At 37.9% G+C, this 24,459-nt stretch overlaps 2 protein-coding genes and 1 non-coding gene across 7 annotated transcripts in view; 1 reads left to right on the top strand and 2 right to left on the bottom strand.

Moving 5' to 3' along the window:
- The window catches only part of RABGAP1L (RAB GTPase activating protein 1 like), a 671,327-nt gene that overhangs the window by 185,259 nt on the left and 461,609 nt on the right, over window positions 1-24,459 (top strand). For all 5 annotated transcript variants that reach the window (XM_043922777.1, XM_043922776.1, XM_043922778.1 and 2 more), the window contains 2 exons: window positions 2,213-2,306; window positions 15,055-15,205. In XM_043922777.1, the coding sequence (XP_043778712.1) occupies window positions 2,213-2,306; window positions 15,055-15,205 (245 nt within the window). The remainder of the gene's footprint in view (window positions 1-2,212; window positions 2,307-15,054; window positions 15,206-24,459) is intronic.
- Window positions 3,476-5,322, bottom strand: LOC122707369 (multiple coagulation factor deficiency protein 2 homolog). The gene has a single exon (XM_043922788.1). The coding sequence runs from the start codon at window positions 5,264-5,266 to the stop codon at window positions 4,829-4,831; it is 438 nt and encodes a 145-aa protein (XP_043778723.1). The 5' UTR covers window positions 5,267-5,322; the 3' UTR covers window positions 3,476-4,828.
- LOC122708430 lies at window positions 19,183-19,289 on the bottom strand. Its single transcript, XR_006345202.1, has one exon. It is a non-coding gene; the product is annotated as a U6 spliceosomal RNA (small nuclear RNA).

Raw genomic sequence — 24,459 nt, forward strand, 5'->3', positions numbered from 1 at the left:
CATCATAGAAGTTTTAATTTTATAGGTAGTCATATTTCTTATTCTTTCTTAAAGCATCTTCATTTTGTTTCATGCTTAGGGATTCCTTTCCCAGCAAGAACAATGAGTCCAAAAGAGTCTCAATATCAATAGTACCTTTTGAGTTTTTTCATATTCAAGATTAGTGATGTCCATCGGTGTTCGTTTCCTTGTTTCTGTTATTGTGTTCTTAGATTTTGATCTCCCAACTTAGCGTGTACAATTTGGCACTTTGGTGTGTTATTATTTACTGTGTGGCAAATTAGAATATAATGTGGGATCATCTTGGAGTCTGCTTAATGGAATATCAACTTATAAACACTTATGTTTGGTACTAATTAATAAGAAGGGTGACCAGAAGTCTGTTTGCCTGAGATAGTGTAAGTTTAACCTGTTTTCTAGTGTAATTTTTAATAGTGTCCCTTTTCACTGCTGATGTTAAACAAATAAAACCAGCCAGTTATTTTACCAGCAGAATAAGTTTATTTTGTAATAGGAGAGAATTGCAATTTGGGACAAGCAAACAACAGGAAACGATAGGCATATCTGGAGAATGGAGGAGAGGGGCTTGCTTTTATAGAGAAAAGGAGGAAATTGGGGAGGGCTGCAGGGGTTTTTCACTGACTGCAGGTGGCTAGCAGCTTGTCCTTGCTGGATCGGGAGGAAATCTTCCTTCCTGTTAGTGCCTGTAAGCTGCCACGAATGATACATGTGTGAGAATTGCCCCTTCAGGGTTTCCTGACTTCATTTTAAATGAGATTTCCTTTATTCATTTTCATATTACTCACAGAAGTGCCTCATTTTAGTTAAAAATTATAAGGATTATAAGCCATATTTTAATATTAAGACTTCAGTTGTTTCTGTTTACTTTATTCCTCCAATACTTAGTAATACTTCATTTGCTTTAGCTTTTAAAAAAACAAAACCTCTCAGTTCTATGTGAGGTATTTCTAGAGCAGTGATGTTAGCATATAGCCTCTTAACCTTCATTCCCAATATCCAGAATAATACTTGCTTTTAGAATAAAATGTCCATCATCATTCTTGTTTATCTGATGTTGTCCTAAAGATGATGAAGCATTTGTTTGTGTGTGTGTGTATAGCTTGGTTTTATTTTGCTAAATATGTGATAAAATCTTTTCAGGTGGATATAAGCACATCTTTTAAACATCACCAAATAAATCTTTATTTATCACATTAATTTTTGGTGTTGAATATATCCACTGGTATGAATGAGTCTCTGCTTGGATCATTGGATTTGTCACATGCTAAGCAATATGGTTTTTAACACAGATCCCTGTGAGATTCACTTAATGCCAATCCTTATTATACTATAAGAGCATTGGTGAAACCTTGGTATGTGCTATCAGCCAGACAGATTTTTATCTAGCTTATTTTATCATTCAATCAGTACTTCTCCAGCCTTTTCTTAGGTAGCACTGTGTCAAAAGCTTTGTTAGAGTGTAGATGAATTGTGTCCATTACATTTCCTTTCTTTACCAAGTCTGTTACCATTCAGAAGATTTATAGAATTTAGAATTAACTTATTTTCACTACTGATTGTAAACTACAACTCAAGTTGTCTTATTCTTTCTAAAACTATTACTTTATATTTTGCAATGTTTTATGAAGTTGTCATTTTGAAAGATGAAAGTTTCATCTCTGGGAGACACTGGGACATGGATTTGATCCCTGGGTTGAGAAAGATCCCCTGGAGCAGGAAATGGCAACCCACTCTAGTATGCTTGTCTGTAGAATCCCACGGACAGTGGAGCCTGGTGGCCCTCTGTCCATAGGGTCTCAAGGAGTAGGACATGACTGAGCGACTGAATACACACACACAATATTTGAGAATACTAAACTGATGAATAAAATACTAAATAGGAATTTCTAACCATGTTACCATTAGCTTTTAAATTTTACTTCCGTTGGGTAAAGATATTTATTTATAGGTATTTTCAGTTTCATACCATGTAAACTGTGGACAAGAATTTTAATAAAAGCTTTGTGCTTTGAAAATATTTATTTTGGCACTGAAATAAAATATATTATTGAAGTTTATACTGTTATTTTTGCAGTGGTGTAATATAAGCAGAAGTATTTGTTTTATTAGAAACAGTCATGCTTCTTGTTTTATAACACATAAATATACAATGTACTATATAATGTTTGTTATTTTTGTGTTTCTTCTGCAGAGAGTGATAATGAACTCTCAAGTGGAACAGGTGATGTGTCTAAGGATTGTCCTGAGAAGATCCTATATTCTTGGGGAGAATTGCTAGGAAGATGGTAAAAATTTATTTTTCTTATTGAAAATTTTATATTTACATGATTGTTCATCTGTTGTATTAATTAAAAAACTGTGTGTTTATGTATCTTTATATTGAGATAACTTAGGGAGTAAATATAGATAGTCATCTAGGTGCCGAGCCCTCAACCAGCAGTTGAGTTTGGCAGTTGGAAAGATGAGTAGGAAATATTGTGCAAAGGAGTCCCAGAAAGCACAACCAATAGTGTAGGAGGAGAGTCAAGGTAAACACAAGTGAATAAGTCTGTCAAGAACGAAGTGCTCAGCTGCTGAAAGGTCACGTTGGAGGAAGCCTGAGAATTTCATTGAGTCCAGCAGTTTGAATGTCACTGGTGACTCACACAAGAAACTCTCCATAGAGAGGGAGGAATGAAAGCCTGGTTGGACTATATCTAGGAGGAAAGGTAATCATCAGGTATAGATAGATAACTCTCGAGAGAAGTTTTGCTATAAAGGGGTGATAAGAAATAAGGACACATTAGTAAGTGAATGTGGGTTGAGAGATAATTTGAGCATGTACATTGTGTGCTGCTGTACGTGACTTGCAGGGAGAGAAAATGTGATGATTCCAGAAGAGGACACAATTGCAAGGGAAGCTGATGAATAGGCAGGAAGAGATGGGACTTGTTGAGTGATGGAGTTACAGTTAGGAGCATGATCATGCTGCAAGTCAATGACAGAGCCAGGGTTTGAATCTAGGCAGTCTGGCTCCAAAGGCAGGACTTTTTAACCAGTTGGACAGGCTGCCATTTCTATAATGTACATAGATTTCTGGATTCGTTATTATGGGTGCATGTAGAAGGTTTAGTAAGCGAGAGAACAGACTCAGAAAATTGATACTCTTTCCAATCTTCTAGTATGAGTTTAAAAAGAAATAATGAGAATGACAGTATGATGGACAACACAGTAAAATACGTTTATGACTAATTAGACAGCCAGTTGAGATCTTCACTCTTTAAAATTGATTTGTCCACAAGATTTATAACTTGTTTCAATATGAAGCATCCTTGTAGGCTCTAGGAAATACACAGGTAAACACATAGCTCCTACCTTTAAGATTCACAAGCAAGAAGGGTGGGAATAGAAAACAGGCCATTTTAACAAAATAACTGAAAACCTGAGGTTATTTCAAATGTCTTTTTTTTTTCTTCATTTCATCAGTTTTATTGGTCATATATCCAGAATTCATTACATAAATCTTTCAAAATAACCAGTTATTACAAGAATAGTTTACAATTCAGCTCTGATTGCACAAATACCTGACACAGGAAACCATTTTTACAAATATTTATTTTTCTTATAAGAATACTTTGGTACAGAAAATAAGTCTATGTATCTTACAGAAAATTTTATGCATTTTTTTTTTAACCCATTCAACCATCATTTCAGGTTTCCTATCACAGCATATCCATCACATTCCATAAACCAACTTATAATCTGCAGCCACTTCTGATTTTGAATTACAATTGAGATTCACACTGTTAAGAGTTTTTAGGCTTCTTTTTCTACTGATCTGAAAGAATTCGTGTACTCAGGCAGAAGAGGTAATTTAAAACAATATTCCTTCTAGATCTCATGTGTGTTGGGTTAATCACTGTGCTTGGTGAAGAATCTTTTCACTTTTCACTTAGGCTAGACTGGCTGGTCGTTCACCTCTGCTGTATCAAGCAGAAGGGATAAAGTCCTTACATTCTTAAGAGTTTCTAAACTGCAAGAACAAAACCCTAGAAACAAGAGTTAAATACAAATACCTAGAAAGCTAAAATGTTTGCTAATGATGAGAAGTAGGGAACACTTTTAGAATTGAGGTCTCTCCTTGGTTGTAAAAGACATAAAAGATAGTGTAAGGATGTGGCAGTAGTATTATAAAATATTGAAAAACTGAAAAAGGTGAATCACTTAGGTCAGTGGTGTGTTGTTCCTAAAGTGGCAGGAGATACAGAATCTTAGACTCTAGCTAGCTCAACTATTTGACATTCTTCTGATCTGTGGCTTTGAATAGCCTAATAAATACTCCCTTGACCAGAACAAGTAATCATTTAGGCCAGGGGAACTTTACAGAATACTGACCAGGTTCCTCTGAAGAGACAGGATACCCCCAGGGGAAACATTTGGCATTCATTCCATTCCTTCAGTTACGGAAAAGTGTGTCCAGTTAGCAAAAGCTTGTCTTACTTTTCAGGTAGCATGAATTAAAACCAAGAGCCTGGCAGCATTCTCCGTCCAAGTTCCTGAGTGCTCAGCTCCAATCATCCAATTTTTTTATCAAGCCCTTGTCCAATAAGATATTTAACAGTACTTGGGGACTACAGTAGGTCCCATTCCTCTGCTTTTTTATTTCTCTTGATTTCTCTTTCTCACCCCAGTGTAACAAGTTGCTACAGGTTTTTACCAAAATACCAAAGCAGTATTTTGGAAATGAGTTATTTTGCATTATGGAAAGTGTCCGATCACATTATAATGGGTCAGATTTGCATTTAACTGGGAGATGGCCACATCGGGTCTACTGCAGGGATTTTGCAAATTCGGCATAGTCGATGTATCCATCATTGTTCTTGTCATCGTCTCTCAGAACACCATCTATTAAGTTGATCAACTCATCTTCGTTCATTGGTGTCTGCTCATTTCCCTCCTCCTTATGGACATGAGTGATGGCCGTGGAGAGTTCTAGGCCATCAAGCAGATTATTGCCATCATAATCATGCATTTTGAAATAATGGAGTTGCAGCTCTTGTGGGGACATCTCGGCCTCTGGTTTGTTGATGACACCTTCGAGATGCTCCATGATATGCTCTTGGTCATGCACTGTGTTCTTATCCAGGCCCATGCTGCCGTGATGGGAGGAGCTGGCCCCAGGCTCCTCGGCCCTGGCACCTGGGACACCAAAGGCCCAGAGCAGACCACACAGGAAGGGAATTCTGAGTAGTCGCAGAGATCTCATGGTCACCGGTACCCTCGCTGCCACCAGCTGCCACCAGCTTTTCCCCAGACGCGAAGCCCTCCCTATTTCAAATTTCTTAACCATTTTTTTATATTTCTTTTCTGTGAAATGACAATCATTTGATTTTTGAGCCAACTTAAAAATATCATCTACTTTCTCTAAGGAACTGTACTAGACACTGCTGAGTTAAAGATGAATAGTAGAAAATCCCTACCCCCAAGGAGTTTACCATCTTACAGAGACAGTGAAAGTGTTGGTCATTCAGTCGTGTCTGACTCTTTATGACCCCGTGAACTGTAGCCCACCAGGCCCCTCTGTCATGGAATTCTCCAGGCAGGAATACTGGAGCGGTTGTAATTTCCTTCTTCAGGGGATCTTCCTGACCCAGCGGTTGAATCTGGGTCTCCCGCATTGCAGGTAGATTTACTGTCCAAGCCACCAGGGAAGCCGCTAGAGGCATATAGACGTTAAAACAGAGAATTGTGACATAATGGATAAATGTTTCTGTTAGCACCCAGTGAAAATTTTGGAATGAACACAGAAGTAGGAAAAAAAGATACAATAAACACGATAAAGACAGTTCCCAACAAATATTTTAAAGGTGAAGTTGCTATTATGGGGACTTCCCTGGTGGTCCAGTTGGTAATCCGGGGACTCAGATTCAATCCCTGGTAAGGGAACTACATCCCGCATGCTGCAACTAAGACTTTGCATGCCTCAACCAGAGATTCTCGGTATCACAACAAAGACCAGGCACAGCTAAACAAATAAATAAAAGTAAATACTAATAAAAAAGATCTTGGAAAATAACCTTTAAAAATTTCTTTTATTATGCTTTTTATTATTTAGAAGGTAATTTTGGAGTCAGAAGAAATTGTTAATAGAGTAGCTAGTTAGGACATAACTGAATGGGTTGATGAGGTCAGTACCAAACTCATGGGCCTTCTGTATAAACTGTAGTTCCAAATGGAGAAAGAATTCTAAAGTAGAGTTGATGGGATTCCTCAGCTACCATTCAGTGTACATTTTTTCAGAAATATAATCTTTCTACATTATATTTTTTGTAGTGGACTTTAGCTAACTCATTTATAGAATCTTAGGGAACTGTTTTAAAGAACTCAGATAACTGGTTTTTAGACCTGTAGAAAACTTTCTGAATCTTTTACAGTTGAAGTATTTTTATGTTTACTTGTCTCATTGTAGTTGTGTCATGACAGTTTATGTGAAAATGATGAGATTTGACTAATTGAGAGAAGTTTATTTCTATTACACAAGAATTGACAAAGTTTTAAGATTGCTCTTGGCGTATCTTTTTTAACATTAATGTTTATGTGGGTTTAGAGCATTTCAATGAGTCTTAGGAATATTAGCTAGGGACTTACAAGAAGATATTTTTGTGATTCAGTTAGGTAGGGCACCTATTGTGCTTCATTTTGTGCTTTGGGGGAAAATTTTGTTTATGAGGAGACAGCCTGTGTTATCAAGGGGTTTTTAAATAAAACGTAGTTGAAAGTATTTTGAACTTACTGTGAAACAATGAGATCATTATATCAAAATAAAGTGAAACTTTTATGGATAAAATCAGAACTCAGATAATGAAATATACTATTAGAAATATATAAAGGAAGACTCGGAGAAGGCAATGGCACCCCACTCCAGTACTCTTGCCTGGAAAATCCCATGGATGGAGGAGCCTGGTGGGCTACAGTCCATGGGGTCGCTAAGAGTTGGACACGACTGAGCAACTTCACTTTCACTTTTCACTTTCATGCATTGGAGAAGGAAATGGCAGCCCACTCCAGTGTTCTTGCCTAGAGAATCCCAGGGACGGGGGAGCCTGGTGGGCTGCTGTCTATGGGGTCGCATAGAGTTGGACACGACTGAAGTGATTTAGCAGCAGTAGTAGCAAAAGAAGACTAATACTAATTTTAAGTTATCAGAAAAAAATAAAGATACTATGGGAAAGAAAATGGAAAACACAGTAAAAATTCAGTGATGGAGGTCTTCATATGAAATTGGAGTTAAAGTGTTTTGAAATACTACATAAAAAAGTGAGCAAACAAAGATTTAGAGAAAAGGAGAGGAAGAAGGTCAGGGAGAGAGGAATTGAGGAAATGTTTGTGATAGAAATTTGGGAAGATCCCCTGGAGAAGGGAATGGCTACCCATTCCAGTATTCTTTCTTGGAGTATTCCATGGACAGAGGAGCCCGACAGGTTACAGTCCATGGGGTCACAGAGTCGGACATGACTGGGCAACTAACACACTTGTGATAGAAGGACTTGAAAACACCAAACTGAAAGTGGTAGCAAGATTTTTTTTTATGTGTTGAATATATTCAGAATGGTAATGCTGATGTCTTGCATATTAAATAATTATTTAAGGAATTGGGGCAGAATTATTTCTGGAAAACTGTTTCTGGTTTTGAATTGTATCAAAGCTGTTGAGATTCTTAAAGACTTGGAGAACACTGTGCTGACCCTGAACACTTAGATGTAAGTCAACTTTTGTGGCAGGAAGATTTTCTAACCAAAACACTAAGGGAACTTTGAGATAAAATTTGAGTATTGGTTTACTATATATAAATAAAACTACCTTCAGACTATTCATTTACCTTTGTTAGACTTTCAGAAAATTGATACAGATTTAATAGGCACTTTGATTGTATTCTTCATGACTATCCTTATTATCAAAGTGGGAAAATATGTTCTTAATCCATGATCTCTCAACCTAGCTGAACATCAGCAAAATGATGCCCCCAAATATCTAAATTCGGAAAACATGAATTCAAATCACTAAGCATGAACATAAATAGCTTCCTTCCTTTTCACATCAATATAATGTTCAACTTTTTCCACTAATGAAAAAACCCCGTGAAAGCATATACATATCAGAACAAAGTATGTGCTCTTGCTTTTCCTAGTGATCTTTAATCTATCTCTTTTGAAACTTCTTCATGTATCTTGATTGACTTAAAGTGAGACCTCGGTTGACATATATAGGTCTTACCATTAATGAGGGACGGACAAATCCCCAACTTTACTTGATGTTCCCCATCTTTTAGTTTCAGTTCTAACTATTCCTTTTTCTGAGAAGACCTTTTAAAGTGGGTCAAGCTGCTGCCCTCACATTCTCATATCTTCTAGCCACCTACTTCCACTTCTCTATCAAAATTGCCCCAATTCTATAAGTGACCACTGAGTATCATTCAATGGCTTTTCTTCTCACTTCTTGATTTCTCTGCTGTTTTTGTTAGAAATTATAGCTCCTCTTTGAAATTGTTTCCCAGACAGCCTTAAAAATAGAGAAAGTTCTTATATGCCCAAACAGTTTCAACAAAAGTTGCATCTTTGAAGGTAACTAGATGAATATACAACTGCTTTATGATGCTGTTAAATCAGTGAGACTGTTTGCCTTTAAAAAAAGCACTCTTAAAATAAATAAATAAATAAATAAATAAAGCACTCTTTAGCTTAGCTGTATTAGTTGTTCATGTTAATTTAGTCTCATAAATCTATTCTTTTATCTAAAATTATTGAATACCTTGTATATAACAGGTACTGCTCTAGGTGCTTCGGATATATAAGTAAAGAAGACAGAGATTCCTTCCCTTGTGGAACTTACATTCATGCATTACAAACTTCCCAATTATTACTGTTTAGCACATCTGGTTTATGTGTGACTTTTTGAATCATTTGATACCTATATTGCTTCTAGTGCAGAGTTCAACACTTGTCCTAACTAGATGCCTGCTTGTAAGTCTCCTGATAGCTGTAGTTAATGTATTAAATCAATAATTATATTTTTATTAGAAATACTGAAACAATGACTATTTTTATAAATTGTCGTTTGGTTTGGATCCTCTCTGGTCATAGATGCATACTATAGCTTTTGGCTTGGTAGCCATTGATACCAGTATCTCTTAAGTACAGGGTGTTGTATACAATATAATTAATTACTGTATCATTACCAGAATAACCGGTAATTTAAAGCTGTTAATCATGTTGTATTATGAACTACCCAGTTCTTTTTAAATGTCAGTCTATAAGTTAGCTCAACAGGTTAAGAACCAACCTGCAATGCAGGATACCCTGGTTCAATTCCTGGGTGGTGACGATTCCCTGGAGAAGGGATAGTCTACCCACTCCAGTGTTCTAGGGCTTCCCTGTTGGCTGAGATGGTAAAGAATCTGCATGCAATGTGGGAGACCTGGATTTGATCCACGGGTTAGGAAGATCCCCTGGAGAAAGGAATGGCTATCCACTCCAGTATTCTTGCCTGGAGAATTCCATGGACAGAGGAGCCTGGAAGGCTACAGTCCATGGGGTTGCAAAGAGTTGGACACAAGTGAGCCACTTTCACTTCACTATGAAGATAAATAGTGCCTGGATTTTTAAGAGAGGAGAAAAAGGTTTTCTATTATGCCTGGCCAAATAGACAAGGGCCCGCTAGAAGCAGAATATTGGTTGAGTTTAATCATATTACAGTAAAAGCTGTATTACGGACTATTGACTGTTAACATTAAGGTATGTGTTTGCATGTGTATGTGTGTGTGTATGCCTGTGTAAGAAGAGATAGTTCAGATTCAGAATCTTATATAGTTGATTATGCAAAGTAATTTGAGCCAATATGATATATAATCAAGATATTTTCCTCTTCATTTTGCCTACCGTATTGGAAATACATGGTAATAGGATGAGTGGCTGTTAGGTGGCACAATGAGTAGAATTGGTAGCAGTGGAGATAGGTAGGAGTGCAAGGATTTTGGAGCGGTTGGGAAAATAAAATGCATTAGATTTCTTGATAGATTAGTAATAAATTATGGGATAGAGAATAATGTGAACAGTAACATCTAGGTTTCTAATTTGGTTGAATTGTGGTGACAATCACTGAGGTAGGACACCGTGGAAAACGATCAGGTTTAGGGAGAAAGAATATGAGTTTGAATTTGAGTACGTTGATTTCTGGAGCTCAGAATTTGTGGAGATGGGTAGTAATGCCCAGAGATCAGAGAGTGGAGAGAATTAGATCATTGAGGGAGAGTGGAGAGATTTACAGTTTGAAACACTTTAAGAAGCAATCATCAGTGGGGTTTGTGAAGAGGGAAAAGAGAGTGCTTTGTCACTGATGCCAAGGAAGCAAAATGGTCCATAGTGGAAGGACTGAAAAATGTCTCTGGGACACATGTACCCCAATGTTCATCGCAGCAGTGTTTATAATAGCCAGGACATGGAAGCAACCTAGATGCCCATCAGCAGACGAATGGATAAGGAAGCTGTGGTACATATACACCATGGAATATTACTCAGCCATTAAAAAGAATTCATTTGAATCAGTTCTAATGAGATGGATGAAACTGGAGCCCATTATACAGAGTGAAGTAAGCCAGAAAGATAATCACCAATACAGTATACTAATGCATATATATGGAATTTAGAAAGATGGTAACGATAACCCTATATGCAAAACAGAAAAAGAGACACAGATGTACAGAACAGACTTTTAGACTCTGTGGGAGAAGGCGAGGGTGGGATGTTCTGAGAGAATAGCATTGGAACAAGTATACTATCAAGGGTGAAACAGATCACCAGCCCAGGTTGGATGCATGAGACAAGTGCTCAGGGCTGGTGCACTGGGAAGACCCAGAGGGATGGGATGGGGAGGGAGGCGGGAGGGGAGATCGGGAAGGGGAACACATGTAAACCCATGGCTGATTCATGTCAATGTATGGCAAAAACCATTACAATATTGTAAAGTAATTAGCCTCCAACTAATTTAAAAAAAAAATGGGAAGGAAAAAAAAGAAAAATGTCTCTGGAATTTAGTGGCCTGGAGAGAGGTCATGTATCACTTATATAAAGAGAGAAGCCGTGCTGACCTGAGCTGAGGAATGAGTGTGAGGGAAGATAGATATGATGTGCAGTCATCCTTTAGGGAGATGTGATGTGCAAAGGGGGAAGACAGTATGACATCTGGAGTATTATGTGGGGTTGAATAAAGGTTTCTTTTATATGGGAGATATTTATTGGAGTTTTCATAGCTGTAGATACACAGTGCTGAAATTGAGCTCAGTATAACATGTTCAGTTCAGTTCAGTTGCTCAGTCCTGTCTGACTCTTTGCAACGCCATGGACTGCAGCACGCCAGGCCTCCCTGTCTATCACCAACTCCTGTAGTTTACTCAAACTCATGTCCATTGAGTCGGTGATGCCATCCAACCACCTCATCCTGTGTCGTCCCCTTCTCCTCCTGCCCTCAATCTTTCCTAACATCAGGGTCTTTTCAAATGAATCAGCTCTTCGCATCAGGTAGCCAAAGGATTGGAGTTTCAGCTTCAACATCAGTCCTTCCAGTGAACACTCAGGACTGATCTCCTTTAGGATGGACTGTTTGGATCTCCTTGCAGTCCAAGGGACTCTCAAGAGTCTTCTCCAACACCACAGTTCAAAAAAATCAATTCTTCGGCGCTCAGCTTTTTTTATAGTCCCAACTCTCACATCGATACCTGACTACTGGAAAAACCATAGCCTTGACTAGACAGACCTTTGTTGACAAAGTAATGTCTCTGCCTTTGAATATGCTGTCTAGGTTGGTCATAACTTTCCTTCCAAGGAGTAAGCGCCTTTTAATTTCATGGCTGCAGTCACCATCTGCAGTGATTTTGGAGCCCCCAAAAATAAAGTCAGCCACTATTTCCACTGTTTCCCCATCTATTTGCCATGAAGTGATGGGACCGGATGCCATGATCTTAATTTTCTCAATGTTGAGCTTTAAGCCAACTTTTTCACTCTCCTCTTTCACTTTCATCAAGAGGCTCTTTAGTTCTTCTTCACTTTCTGCTATAAGGGTGGTGTCATCTGCATATCTGAGCTTATTGATATTTCTCCCGGCAATCTCAATTCCAGCTTGTGCTTCATCCAGCCCAGCGTTTCTCATGATGTACTCTGCATGTAAGTTAAATAAGCAGGGTGACAATATACAGCCTTGACGTACTCCTTTCCCTATTTGGAACCAGCGTGTTGGTCCATGTTCAGTTCTAACTGTTGCTTGCTGACCTGCATACAGGTTTCTCAGGAGGCAGGTCAGGTGGTCTGTTAGTCCCATCTCTTGAAGAGTTTTCCACAGTTTATTGTGATCCACACAGTCAAAGGCTTTGGCGTAGTCAATAAAGCAGATATAGATGTTTTTCTGGAACTCCTTTGCTTTTTTGGTGATCCAGCGAATGTTGGCAATTTGATCTCTGGTTTCTCTGCCTTTTCTAAAACCAGCTTGAACATCTGGAAGTTCACAGTTCACGTATAACCATGTAGTACATGTAATATATTTAACATGTAGTATATTTAATTACTTTGAATTACTCTTATATTATTCATTATGGGACTCATAATTCAGAATACTTTGCATTTAATTTCATGAGAAATGCGCTTAGCCCTTGGCACACTGTTGTTTTTAGTTATTTTTATTTTATACTAAGAGCTCAGAAACTCAGCTAGCCCTCAAAGCCTGTATGTTTTTCCTGTTCAAAAGTATGTTGTTGCTGTTGTTCAGTCGCCCACTCATGTCCAACTCTTTGCAACCCTATGGACTGCAGCATGCCAGGCCTTCCTGTCCCTCTGCATCTCCCGAAGTTTGCCCAAGTTCATGTCCATTGCATCAGTGATCAGAATCAAATAATAAAATTACAGAAAAGATCCTTTTATGAAGCTGCTCCTGGCTTTCTTTGGCGCAGCATTCCTTTGCTAATTTTAAAGGCAGTTGGAGAGTGAAGACTAGGCAGCTGGAAGGAAACCCATGTGTCATATAGTTTACTCAAATGTAAGTCTCCTCAGGAATAGTTAATAATCTTTCTACTTGACATATTTTTTAAAATCAACTTTTTTGTTTTAATTCTTTTTTGTGTGTGGGGGCTGTGCTAGGTTCGTTGCTGCAAGGGCTCTTCTCTAGTTGCAGTGAAGCGGGAGCTGCTCTCTAGTGAGGGTGTGCAGGCTTCTCTTTGGTAGCCTCTTTTGTTATGGAGCACGGTCTCTAGAGCACAGGCTCAATAATTGTGGCACGTGGGCTTAGCTGCTCAGTGGCTTGTGAGATGTTCCCAGACCATGGATCTAACCCGTGTATCCTGCATTGATAGGCAGATTTTTTACCACTGCGTCCCCATGGAAGCCTCTACTTGACGTATTTTATGGAGCATATTTGGCTATGGTGTTTTTCCAAATTAATTTATTTTTTAATTGAAGTCCACTGGAGAAATTTAAAGACTTGAAATGAATTTTTTTTAATGTATGATTATAAAAGGATTCAAGATCATTGTAAATATTTCAAACAGTATAGAAAAATAAAAGGAATACTTTCTCTTAATTCCATTACATAGATATTTTGGTGTTCATTCTTCCATATTCTTTCCCTATGCATGTCAAAAGCAGGTTTCAAAATAGTATGTGTTAAGGAGAGAGTGTGAGAGAGAGAATGTGTAGTTAAAATAATACCATATATGTGCTATTTTGAAACCTGCTTTTTTCACTTAGCAGCATAATTAGGTTCTTTAATGGTGCCATGGCATGTTAAATCGTGTACGCTCTACCTCTCTTTACTCTGTTTTGCTTCAAGCCTGTCAGTATCGTCAGCTTAGGTTCTCTAACTCAACAGTATAAAAGTTTTCCCTTAAGAGGCTGAAATAAAGCAGAATGGTCATAAATTTAATGGTTTATTAAAGATATTAATGGGATGAGTTTACTTGAACTTTCGAGTTTCAGAAGTTGTTAAAATTTTTCCGAGATAGTTGGATTATGAGAGTACGGGTAAAGCTTGGAACATATTTTCAAATGAAGGATATGCCAAAACTGAGGTCTGGGTTGCATTTGGTAGGTAAAGTAGGCAGGAGGCCAATTTTAGAAAATAGACGTATGGTTTCTATGACTTACAGGTTCAAAACCTGAAGCCAAAACCTGGGATGTTAGACCAAACCACAGTACATCTTTAAAGTTTGGATGGTTATGTTAGGATCAACTCTTAAGAGATTAAAGGTGAGCAGCAAATAAAAGTAGAGGTAAAGTCTGAACAAAAAGTTGTGGAACATACCTCCAGGTTCAAGCTAGGCATAGGCTGGGAACTGCAGTTCAGTTTCAGTTCAGTTGGGCAGATTATCAGAGTTGCATACCTGCTTTGTGATCACTGGCTTCATGACAGTGTTATTTGTCTTTGTTCAGGTTCTAAGCACCCTTGGAAATGGGTAAAGCTGCTAAGTGTATGTGTCTGGGGAGTTGGATAGGTTATATGAGGTTTGTAGGAAAGGGCTAGGTTCTTCCTTTCAGGGGTACTTTGGATCAGGATTTAGAGGTATAGTCAAGGTATAATAGGCCTCTTTTCTGATTCACTCTCAGCATCCCTAGCCCCCAGCCCTTGCTGTACACATCATACATTCATGTCAGGGAATTCAAATGGCTCTTTTTATGCCTTGAAATGCTTCCTGGGAATATACAGTTAACACATTCATTATTATAAGTTCATAGAATGGTTAAAAAATAAATGAGAGGAAGGAAAAATTTTGGTTTTGGGTGGGATAACGTGGTTCACTAATAAGGAAGATGCAATAAAAAAAAAAAAGTTGAAGATGTTACTAAACTTAAACACTACTATTATTATTTCATGCCACTTCCTGCCATTTTCCTCCTGATTCAGTCTTACACTTTTTTTTTTTTTTTTTACTATAAACTCATTAATATATTTTCCATAACAGCACCAGGTCAGTAGTGGTGAAGGGAATATGAATGATTTATCTTCTTGTTTTCTCAGGCACAATAACCTTGGTGTACGACCAAAGGGATTATCCACTCTGGTGAAGAGTGGTGTTCCTGAAGCATTGAGGGCAGAGGTATGGCAATTATTAGCAGGCTGCCATGACAACCAGGCGATGCTGGATAGGTACCGACTTCTTATCACAAAGGTAGGAGCTCTTTTCATGTTACTCTCATGTGACAATATATTAAGTAAATCCTGTTTTCATAGCTCCAATAAGTCATAAATGCTTTGAACTTTTTGAAAAGCTGTACTGCATCATTTGGTGAATATGTCTGCCTTTTGTTCTGAACACTTGTTGAATAGTGATAAACAGTGGACTGTAGTCATCTATGAACACTTAAGTCTTGGCTTTCACTTTTTTCATTTCAGTGATTGTTATAACTGTTTACTAAGTTGGAATATACTTATATTTCATGTACTTTCAATTAACCTTTCTTATTGTGTGAGATTTATATACAGTTGTACACAGTATAATTGTACTCTAGTATAATTTTAAAGTCAAATTAACTTGAAATTATGACTGTCTATGCTTATGTAACCTTACACATAGATGATGTGGATAGTTGCCCAGATCCTTATCCTGTCAGGAGCCTCTGGTTCCAATGTAAATTCCTCTGTTATGTCCAAAAAACTGATTTTAGAACATGGGTAATCCTGGCTCCTAGGCTTTCTTCTTAGGTCTTACCTCCCAATTTCTTAATCTACTGTAAATCATGGGTTTTAAAATAATGATAACTTTTTTTTAAAGAAAATATCTATTCATAAAGGAATTTTTTTGTTCAGTAAGACTTTACTCCTCAGGCTACATAAGCTTTTAAAATTCTTTAGCCCCTCTAATTCCTTCTCCCCTCACTTACCTCTTTACCTCCAATCATTCCACAGATGTTTTCTGAGTTCCTAGTATAGCCAGTCACTGCTCAATTCATATATTAAACACCCGTTTATACCATTTCTAATTAGTATTTTCTGTAGTGGGATGTGTAGGATAATCGATTGATGTTGGGGGCAGATATCTAAAGTTCCATTTGCAATTTTAAATTGCAAATACAAAATGATGTTAAGCTATACTCACATTGGCTATGCTGTTGTACCTTACTAAGTTCTTGGGGCTAATGGCCACTGATCCCTTGTGGTTCAGGAGTGAGGTGGGGGGAGAAGGGACTTGCATACTTTGGAATGAAATAACAGTGGTGCTCACACTCATGTATTCACTTTTAGAATATTCAGTTTTCTTGCAGTTTGCATGCGTTAGGTTACTTGGATTTACAGGCTAGTTCTAATCTTCGTAGCATAGATGAATGGTTTACAAAGATTTATGTCACAGGATGCTACATATCAAGGTATTAAAAAAGAGAAGCACACTACTCTTTTCCTTCAGTCAAAAACTAATATTATGATAATGGATGACAAAGCAACTACATTGGGAAATAAATTCATGTTATAGGAAAGGATGTTTGAAACATTTGGCAATTTGAACATCACTGTGATTTTTGTGATTGAAAACTGCATGTCTGTGTTATTTAAAAACTCTTACCATTTTCTTTCTTTTAAATCTGGAATCATAAATTTCAGGAACATTTAAATCTTGTGCAAGTAGTTGCAGGAAATTTGAGACTGATTGTTAGAAATATAAAAATTCACTGCCTTCTGATTTATTAAGAATACTTTGAGAAAATGAGTAATCCCCTAGCTTTATTTCAACAAAATGGTTGGTGGTGGGACTGAAACCAGCGAGGTGCCTCTGCTCTCTGTTAGTGTTCTCCAGATATGATCACGATTAAACCATGAATCAGAAAACTGATTTGTGAAGGTTTTCAAACTGTCATTTCATAAATTGCTTGACAAACATATTAAAAGATAAGGAGTCGTAGTGTATGATTCTGTCCATATGAAATGTTCAGAATAGATATGTCTATAGAGACAGAAAATAGACTACTGTTTGTCAGGGGATGGAGGAGGGAGGAATTGGGAGTGACTGCTAACAGGTTTGGGGTTGCGTTTTGGCGTGATGGAAATATTCTGGCATTAGAGGTGACGGTTTCTCAACATTGTGAATATACTAAAAACCAGTGAATTGTACACTTTGGTGACTATTATGTCATATAAAGTTTATCTTCACAGAAAAATTATAGAAAATAAAAAATTAAATGACCCATATTTTATATTGAATAGCATTTTTGTAGTATTTTTGTTAAGCAAACATTTTTCATTTTAAAAAATCTTTTTTATAGTCTGTTTCTATGCTTTATAGTATTTTTATTAGTACAGTAGCACTTGTGAATAATAAACATAAATAATAAATATACATATATTGGAAGTTTATGCTCAGACATTTTTATTAATGATACCCATCTGAGCAAAAATGTCCAGAGACCATAATTCTTGGCATCAAATCACTTTTTCCTATGAGTAAGTAATTGTATACTTTCAATGATTGTTTATGGGGTAGCAGCTACTGTCATATTCTTTTCTCCGCTAAGAGGCTTTGTTAATTCATACTGTTTAAGATTTCAAAGTTTGGGAGAAAAATGAAATTAGTCTGCCACAATATTGTTTATAAACTCCTGACCATATACTATATCACTATATATCACTATATATGTGATAAAAGTTTTACTAAGCATATACTTATATACTAAGCAACATGGTGGTTTTGAATATACAATTTTCAGGAGAAAGAGCCAAGAGACAGAATGACATAAATGTTTTCATTGAATAAAATATTCCCAGACTCCTTTCACTCTGAATTCTGACAGTGGTTTACTTTCTGCCTGTGAAGACTGGAGGGAGGAAAAAGCCATATTGTTTTTATTTGGCAGTAGTAGGCAGATGCCTGGCCTTTGCCATTTGTGAGTTTTTCATCTGCTCTGGACATTCCCTTATGAATCTCCCGCCTTCATTCTGTGTTCCTTTTTCCTGCAGTTTCCTATCTTGATTAGCAGTGCCAACCAACCTCCTGATTCTTTGGACTATAGTTGTGGCAGACCTAAAAGCTCGCAGTGATGTTTCCAGTCTTTTGGTCTTCCAGTGTTTAAGAACCTAAGTCCTCACATTAATTGATTTTGAAATGTTTAGAACAGGTTCTGTGTCCCTGGCTGAACTCTGTCTGATATATTTGGTCTGTGCTTGTCACCTTGTTGTCTCAAATGACTTCTCTACATCGTGTTGTGTCCAGTAAAGAGGAAAGGAAAGACAGAAGCATCCAAACTTGAGGTTAAAGGAATAGTCCTCCAGACTGCTAAGTTCTGCCCAAGATTTCTGAAATCAACTACAAGGTTGGGGATCCCCACTGCCATTCTCACTTCATACTAGTTGGCTACAAATTTGGGGGTCCCCATAGACTCACCCAGGCATGTAGCAAAGTGTTATGATTACCAGGGTTTTTTAAATAGCAAAAAGATATACATCAGATATACATTAGAGTCAGCCAAAGGAAGAGATACATTGGGCAGAATCTGGAACTGCGAGGGTTCCAAGGAAGCTTACATTGTCCTCAGGGACACCTTACCTTCCCAGCATCAATCTGTAGTAGTATGTATCACCAACCCAGGCATTTCAGCAAGCTTTGGAGTCCAGAATTTTTACTGGGGTTTCTTTATATATAGAGTTAATCTAATCATATATGGGTGATTGATTGAATCATTGCCAGCCACTTGGTTGAACTAAGTCTTTAGTCTTCTTCTCTCCACTGAGATTGGATTGAAATCACCTGGCTCAACACCCCTATCCTCTAATTTCATGGTTGGTCTTTCTGGCTTGGCCAGCTCCCATGCTTAGTCCTCTTCTTAGAATAAACTGTCTGTGGTCCTTCCATGAGTCACCCAAAATGTAAGCATAAATTGTAAGAGGTGATTGGTGGGTCCCACCATGAATGACAAAGATGCCTCTGTCATTTGGGAAATTCCAAGTATTTAAAGGTTACGTTCCATGAGCCTGAACTTTCCTTGAATCTAGAACTCTTTGGCAGATCTGGACCAGGTGTGTCACCCTTATAAAGAGCTTTTCCTTAAACCCCACAACAACAACTTCCACTTAATTTCCTTGACCAGGATTCTGTTATATGACTATCTCCATGGAATTCTGGGAAATATTTTTTTTATTTTTTTTTATTTTTTTTTTTGAAAAAATATGGAACGCTTCACGAATTTGCGTGTCATCCTTGCGCAGGGGCCATGCTAATCTTCTCTGTATCGTTCCAATTTTAGTATATGTGCTGCCGAAGCGAGCACGAAATATTTTTTTTAAATGGTATGTTGCAGTTCCTCTTCATGCACTGAAATACGAGTTTATTAATAAGAAACAGACACTTAATACTAGGTAGACACCTGCCTTTCTCTGCAACACCTGCCTATTGATAGTGACAGTGATTGAGCTTTTTGTTGTGGAATAATTTATTATAAAAAGCATCTAAACCTAGTAGCTTATTTTAGGACAGCAAATGTTTACTAATCGCCATTTGAGATTGACTAATAATGTATAATTTAAAGATAGTATAGTAAATATTTTCACCTTTGGTTTATAAATCAATGACCACATAAAATTTTTAATGTTATTAATATTTCTATCATTAACAGTGCCATTTATCAAAAGCATTTTCATATAAACAATGTAGAAATGTGTGGCTCTGATCATGTGCCTTTACTCAGGCTCTCAAGTCATAACATTTCTGTGAGAGGAAGTACAGTGGTATATTTAATTTCATTGTCTTCCTTGCTTGATAGCCAAGCATAATAAAAATAAGATGAATAATGACAGTATTGAAAAAATAATTTTGTTCTTTCTCTATGCTTTTGGGTAGAAATCAGACAGCAAGTGCTTGTAGCCAAGAACATTAAGAACGCACTTTGGTGGTGAATGCACATGAGCTTAGGAGATGCTCAGGAGAAAGAATATGAATACCTAGAGGATTTTCAGTAAGAAGTGCCTGCATGTTTAGTCCAAAGCTGGTAGTATTTTCTTTTGGTCTCATTAATCTCTCCTCTCTTATTAAGGGAATGGCAAGATTTCAAGGTCAGTTAATGAACTGGTTCAGCTTGAACAAATAAACTTGCTAAAATCCCTCCCAAATATATCAGATAATATAGGGAAGAAGGAAAAGGTGATTGGGCTCTTAGGAGAAAAACTAGTCTGTTAATCATTTCATCCTTTAGTAGTAGTGTGCTAGTTCACTCTTTGAAAAAACAAATCACATTCTGAAGCATTCTTTTCAGGTGAGATAGCATATAGCCAGAAGACTGGATCCAGCCTATCATCTGCTTTGTGTAATCATCAGTACAATACATTAAAGAATAGTATCCATTGCTCGCTCAAGCTTGTACTTCCTATTTCATAGACATACTATTCCTGCTCTTTATTACTTACTCTCTTTTTTTTTTTTTCTTTTTTTTTTTTATATGAATCAGCCATGGATTTACATGTATTCCCAATCCCGATCCCCCCTCCCACCTCCCTCTCCACCCGATTCCTCTGGGTCTTCCCAGTGCACCAGGCCGGAGCACTTGTCTCATGCATCCCACCTGGGCTGGTGATCTGTTTCACCATAGATAGTATACATGCTGTTCTTTTGAAATATCCCACCCTCACATTCTCCCACAAAGTTCAAAAGTCTGTTCTGTATTTCTGTGTCTCTTTTTCTGTTTTGCATATAGGGTTATCGTTATCACCTTTCTAAATTCCATATATATGTGTTAGTATGCTGTAATGTTCTTTATCTTTCTGGCTTACTTCACTCTGTATAATGGGCTCCAGCTTCATCCATCTCATTAGGACTGGTTCAAATGAATTCTTTTTAATGGCTGAGTAATATTCCATGGTGTATATGTACCACAGCTTCCTTATCCATTCGTCTGCTGATGGGCATCTAGGTTGCTTCCATGTCCTGGCTATTATAAACAGTGCTGCTATGAACATTGGGGTGCACGTGTCTCTTTCAGATCTGGTTTCCTCAGTGTGTATGCGCAGAAGTGGGATTGCTGGGTCATATGGCAGTTCTATTTCCAGTTTTTTTAAGGAATCTCCACACTGTTTTCCATATCGGCTGTACTAGTTTGCATTCCCACCAACAGTGTAAGAGGGTTCCCTTTTCTCCACACCCTCTCCAGCATTTATTGCTTGTAGACTTTTGGATAGCAGCCATCCTGACTGGCGTGTAATGGTACCTCATTGTGGTTTTGATTTGCATAGTGTTGGAAGTTCTGGCCACAGCAATCAGAGCAGACAAAGAAGTAAAAGGAATCCAGATAGGAAAAGAAGAAGTAAAACTCTCACTGTTTGCAGATGACATGATCCTCTATATAGAAGACCCTAAAGACTCTACCAGAAAATTACTAGAGCTAATCAATGAATATAGTAAAGTTGCAGGATATAAAATTAACACACAGAAATCCCTTGCATTCCTATATACTAACAATGAAAAAACAGAAAGAGAAATTAAGGAAACAATACCATTCACCATTGCAACAAAAAGAATAAAATACTTAGGAGTATATCTACCTAAAGAAACAAAGGACCTATACATAGAAAACTATAAAACACTGATGAAAGAAATCAAAGAGGACACAAACAGATGGAGAAACATACCGTGTTCCTGGATTGGAAGAATCAATATTGTCAAAATGGCTATTCTACCCAAAGCAGTCTATAGATTCAATGCAATCCCTATCAAGCTACCAACGGTATTTTTCACAGAACTAGACCAAAGAATTTCACAATTTGTATGGAAATACAAAAAACCTCGAATAGCCAAAATAATCTTGAAAAAGAAGAATGGAACTGGAGGAATCAACCTGCCTGACTTCAGACTCTACTACAAAGCCACAGTCATCAAGACAGTATGGTACTGGCACAAAGACAGAAATATAGATCAATGGAACAGAATAGAAATAGTTACTCTCTTTTCTTCACACATTGTAACACCTGACCGGGCCCTGAAATATGCTTGATTCTGTGACTCCATCATATTAGCATATCAACCTTTGCCTCAGGGGAGGGAGCTGTCACTGATAAGGAAAAAGACTTTAGGGACCAAAGTTTTTAAAAAGGATGAAAAAGTCTAGACAGATTTAAGATGAGCCAGGACAGGAGCTGCAGACTAACTGCTAACCTTAATCTGGAGCTGAGGACCAAACAGAACAAGCCAGGTGAGCTGAGCCGTTTACATCACGGAGAAATTATGCTAACTCCAGTGCCAGGATCAGGGAACTTTTAGGCACAGCCTGCCTCGGTGAAAGCTATAACTCCACTTTGGGAGGAAATGGTGCGCACTCTGGAGGGAGGATGCGATGGTTGGATGACATCACCAACTCAGTGGACATAGTTTGAGCTCACTCCGGGAGATAGTGTAGGAAGGGAAGCCTGGTGTGCTATAGTCCATGGGGTCGCAAAGAGTCAGACATGACTGAGCGACTGAACAGCAACTGGAGGGAGACCATGGGTTCAGATTTCAAGCTCTAGCTCGTGACCTTGGTTACTAGCTTGTGACCTTGGGCAAATTCCTTAATTATCCTTCATCTCATTTATAAAGTGGTCTTAATGATACATATTGTATAGATTTGGGAGGATTGAATAAGATTGTAAGGTAGTTTACGTAAAGGACTCAGCATGCCTAATACATGGTAAGCACTCACTAGTGATAGGGGATGAGAAAAATTATAAAGCAGTGTATGTTTCAATGTTAAATGAGTAGCGTGCAAAAGAAGGAAATGTGGAGATTACTATGGGTTTGTGATATCTGTGCAGATTAAGGACATCCTCTTGAGAAATAAAGAGAAAGAAGGAAAATGAAATATGTGTAACACTTTTATGGACTTGTGCCACTGATTCATCCTTTAATTTATTAAACATGCAGGTGTTTTCTGTGTGAAGAGTAACACTGGTATCTTATCTAATGGAAATGCACGGTCCAGTGGGGGAGTCAGTCTGGAAGGCAGAGGAATGGTGATGACATGGTTAAGTGCTGTGACAGAGATATGAGCGAGGTGATAGGGGAGCACAGACACTGGAGCACCCAACCCTTCTGCCCAGGAGCAAAGAGCTGGAGGGTGTGTTTAGGCTGAGGCAATGCCACACCCAAAGACACAGAGTTGTGAAAAGTTCCGCCATGGTCAGAGGCTGTAGGAAATTCAGTATGAGCCACAGGGCACTCTTCACCATCAACTTTAGGTCAACAAGGACTGCATATAGATTTGCTCACTGCTGTAATCTTAATATTCAACACTAGGACTGCCCTCTCAGTCAGTCAGTCAGTCAATTCAGTTGCTCAGTCATGTCCAACTCTTTGCGACCCCATGAATTGCAGCACGCCGGGCCTCCCTGTCCATCACCAACTCCCAGAGTTTACTCAAACTCATGTCCATGGAGTTGGTGATGCCATCCAGCCATCTCATCCTCTGTTGTCCCCTTCTCCTCCTGCCCCCAACCCCTCCCAGCATCAGGGTCTTTTCCAATGAGTCAACTCTTCGCATAAGGTAGACAAAGTATTGGAGTTTCAGCTTCAGCATCAGTCCTTCCAATGAACACTCAGGACTGATCTCCTTTAGGATGGACTGATTGGATCTCCTTGCAGTCCAAGGGACTCTCAAGAGTCTTCTCCAACACCACAGTTCAAAAGCATCAATTCTTCAGTGCTCAGCCTTCTTCACAGTCCAACTCTCACATCCATACATGACTACTGGAAAAACCATAGCCTTGACTAGATGGACCTTTGTTGGCAAATTAATGTCTCTGCTTTTTAATATGCTGTTTAGGTTGGTCATAAGTTTCCTAACAAGGAGTAAGCATCTTTTAATTTCATGGTAATGCTAAAACATACTTGCTGAGAGAACCAGTGGAAAGTGTGATGGGTATTATGTCTAGTGCTTTCATATGCCATTTCCAGGTACACCTGACATCTTCAGTGATGGAACTCCCATTTTTACCATCGATGAGATGGGAGGTTCAGAGAGTTTGAGAGACCCATAGTTACTAAATAGCAGAGTTAGTATGTGAATCCATAAAGTAGAAAACTCTAAAATAGACGTGAAAGGGATAGGGCATTCTAATGTTTTGTCTTTTAAAGATCCTTTAGAAGGGAAAACTCTTTCTCTGTATTTTCCCCATCATTAATCATTAAGGGTAATAAATGGTTAAAGAAATAAAAACAGTATTATCTCCTTTTCTCTATGCTGATCATTGTATGGAAATGAAATTTTTGTTTACTTGAGGAATTCTGTTTATAGAAAAAAACATGTCTAAACTTTCCAAATGATAGAAAATTTCTAACAGTACTTTATAGAATCAGTAATAGAAAAGCTGAAATCAGCTGTCCCTTTTCAAGTGGGTGTTCACACATCTTTCTTTTTTTTTTTTTTTAATTTTTTTATTAGTTGGAGGCTAATTACTTCACAACATTTCAGTGGGTTT

Source organism: Cervus elaphus, chromosome 14, assembly GCF_910594005.1.
Source record: "Cervus elaphus chromosome 14, mCerEla1.1, whole genome shotgun sequence".
Lineage (NCBI taxonomy): Eukaryota > Metazoa > Chordata > Mammalia > Artiodactyla > Cervidae > Cervus > Cervus elaphus.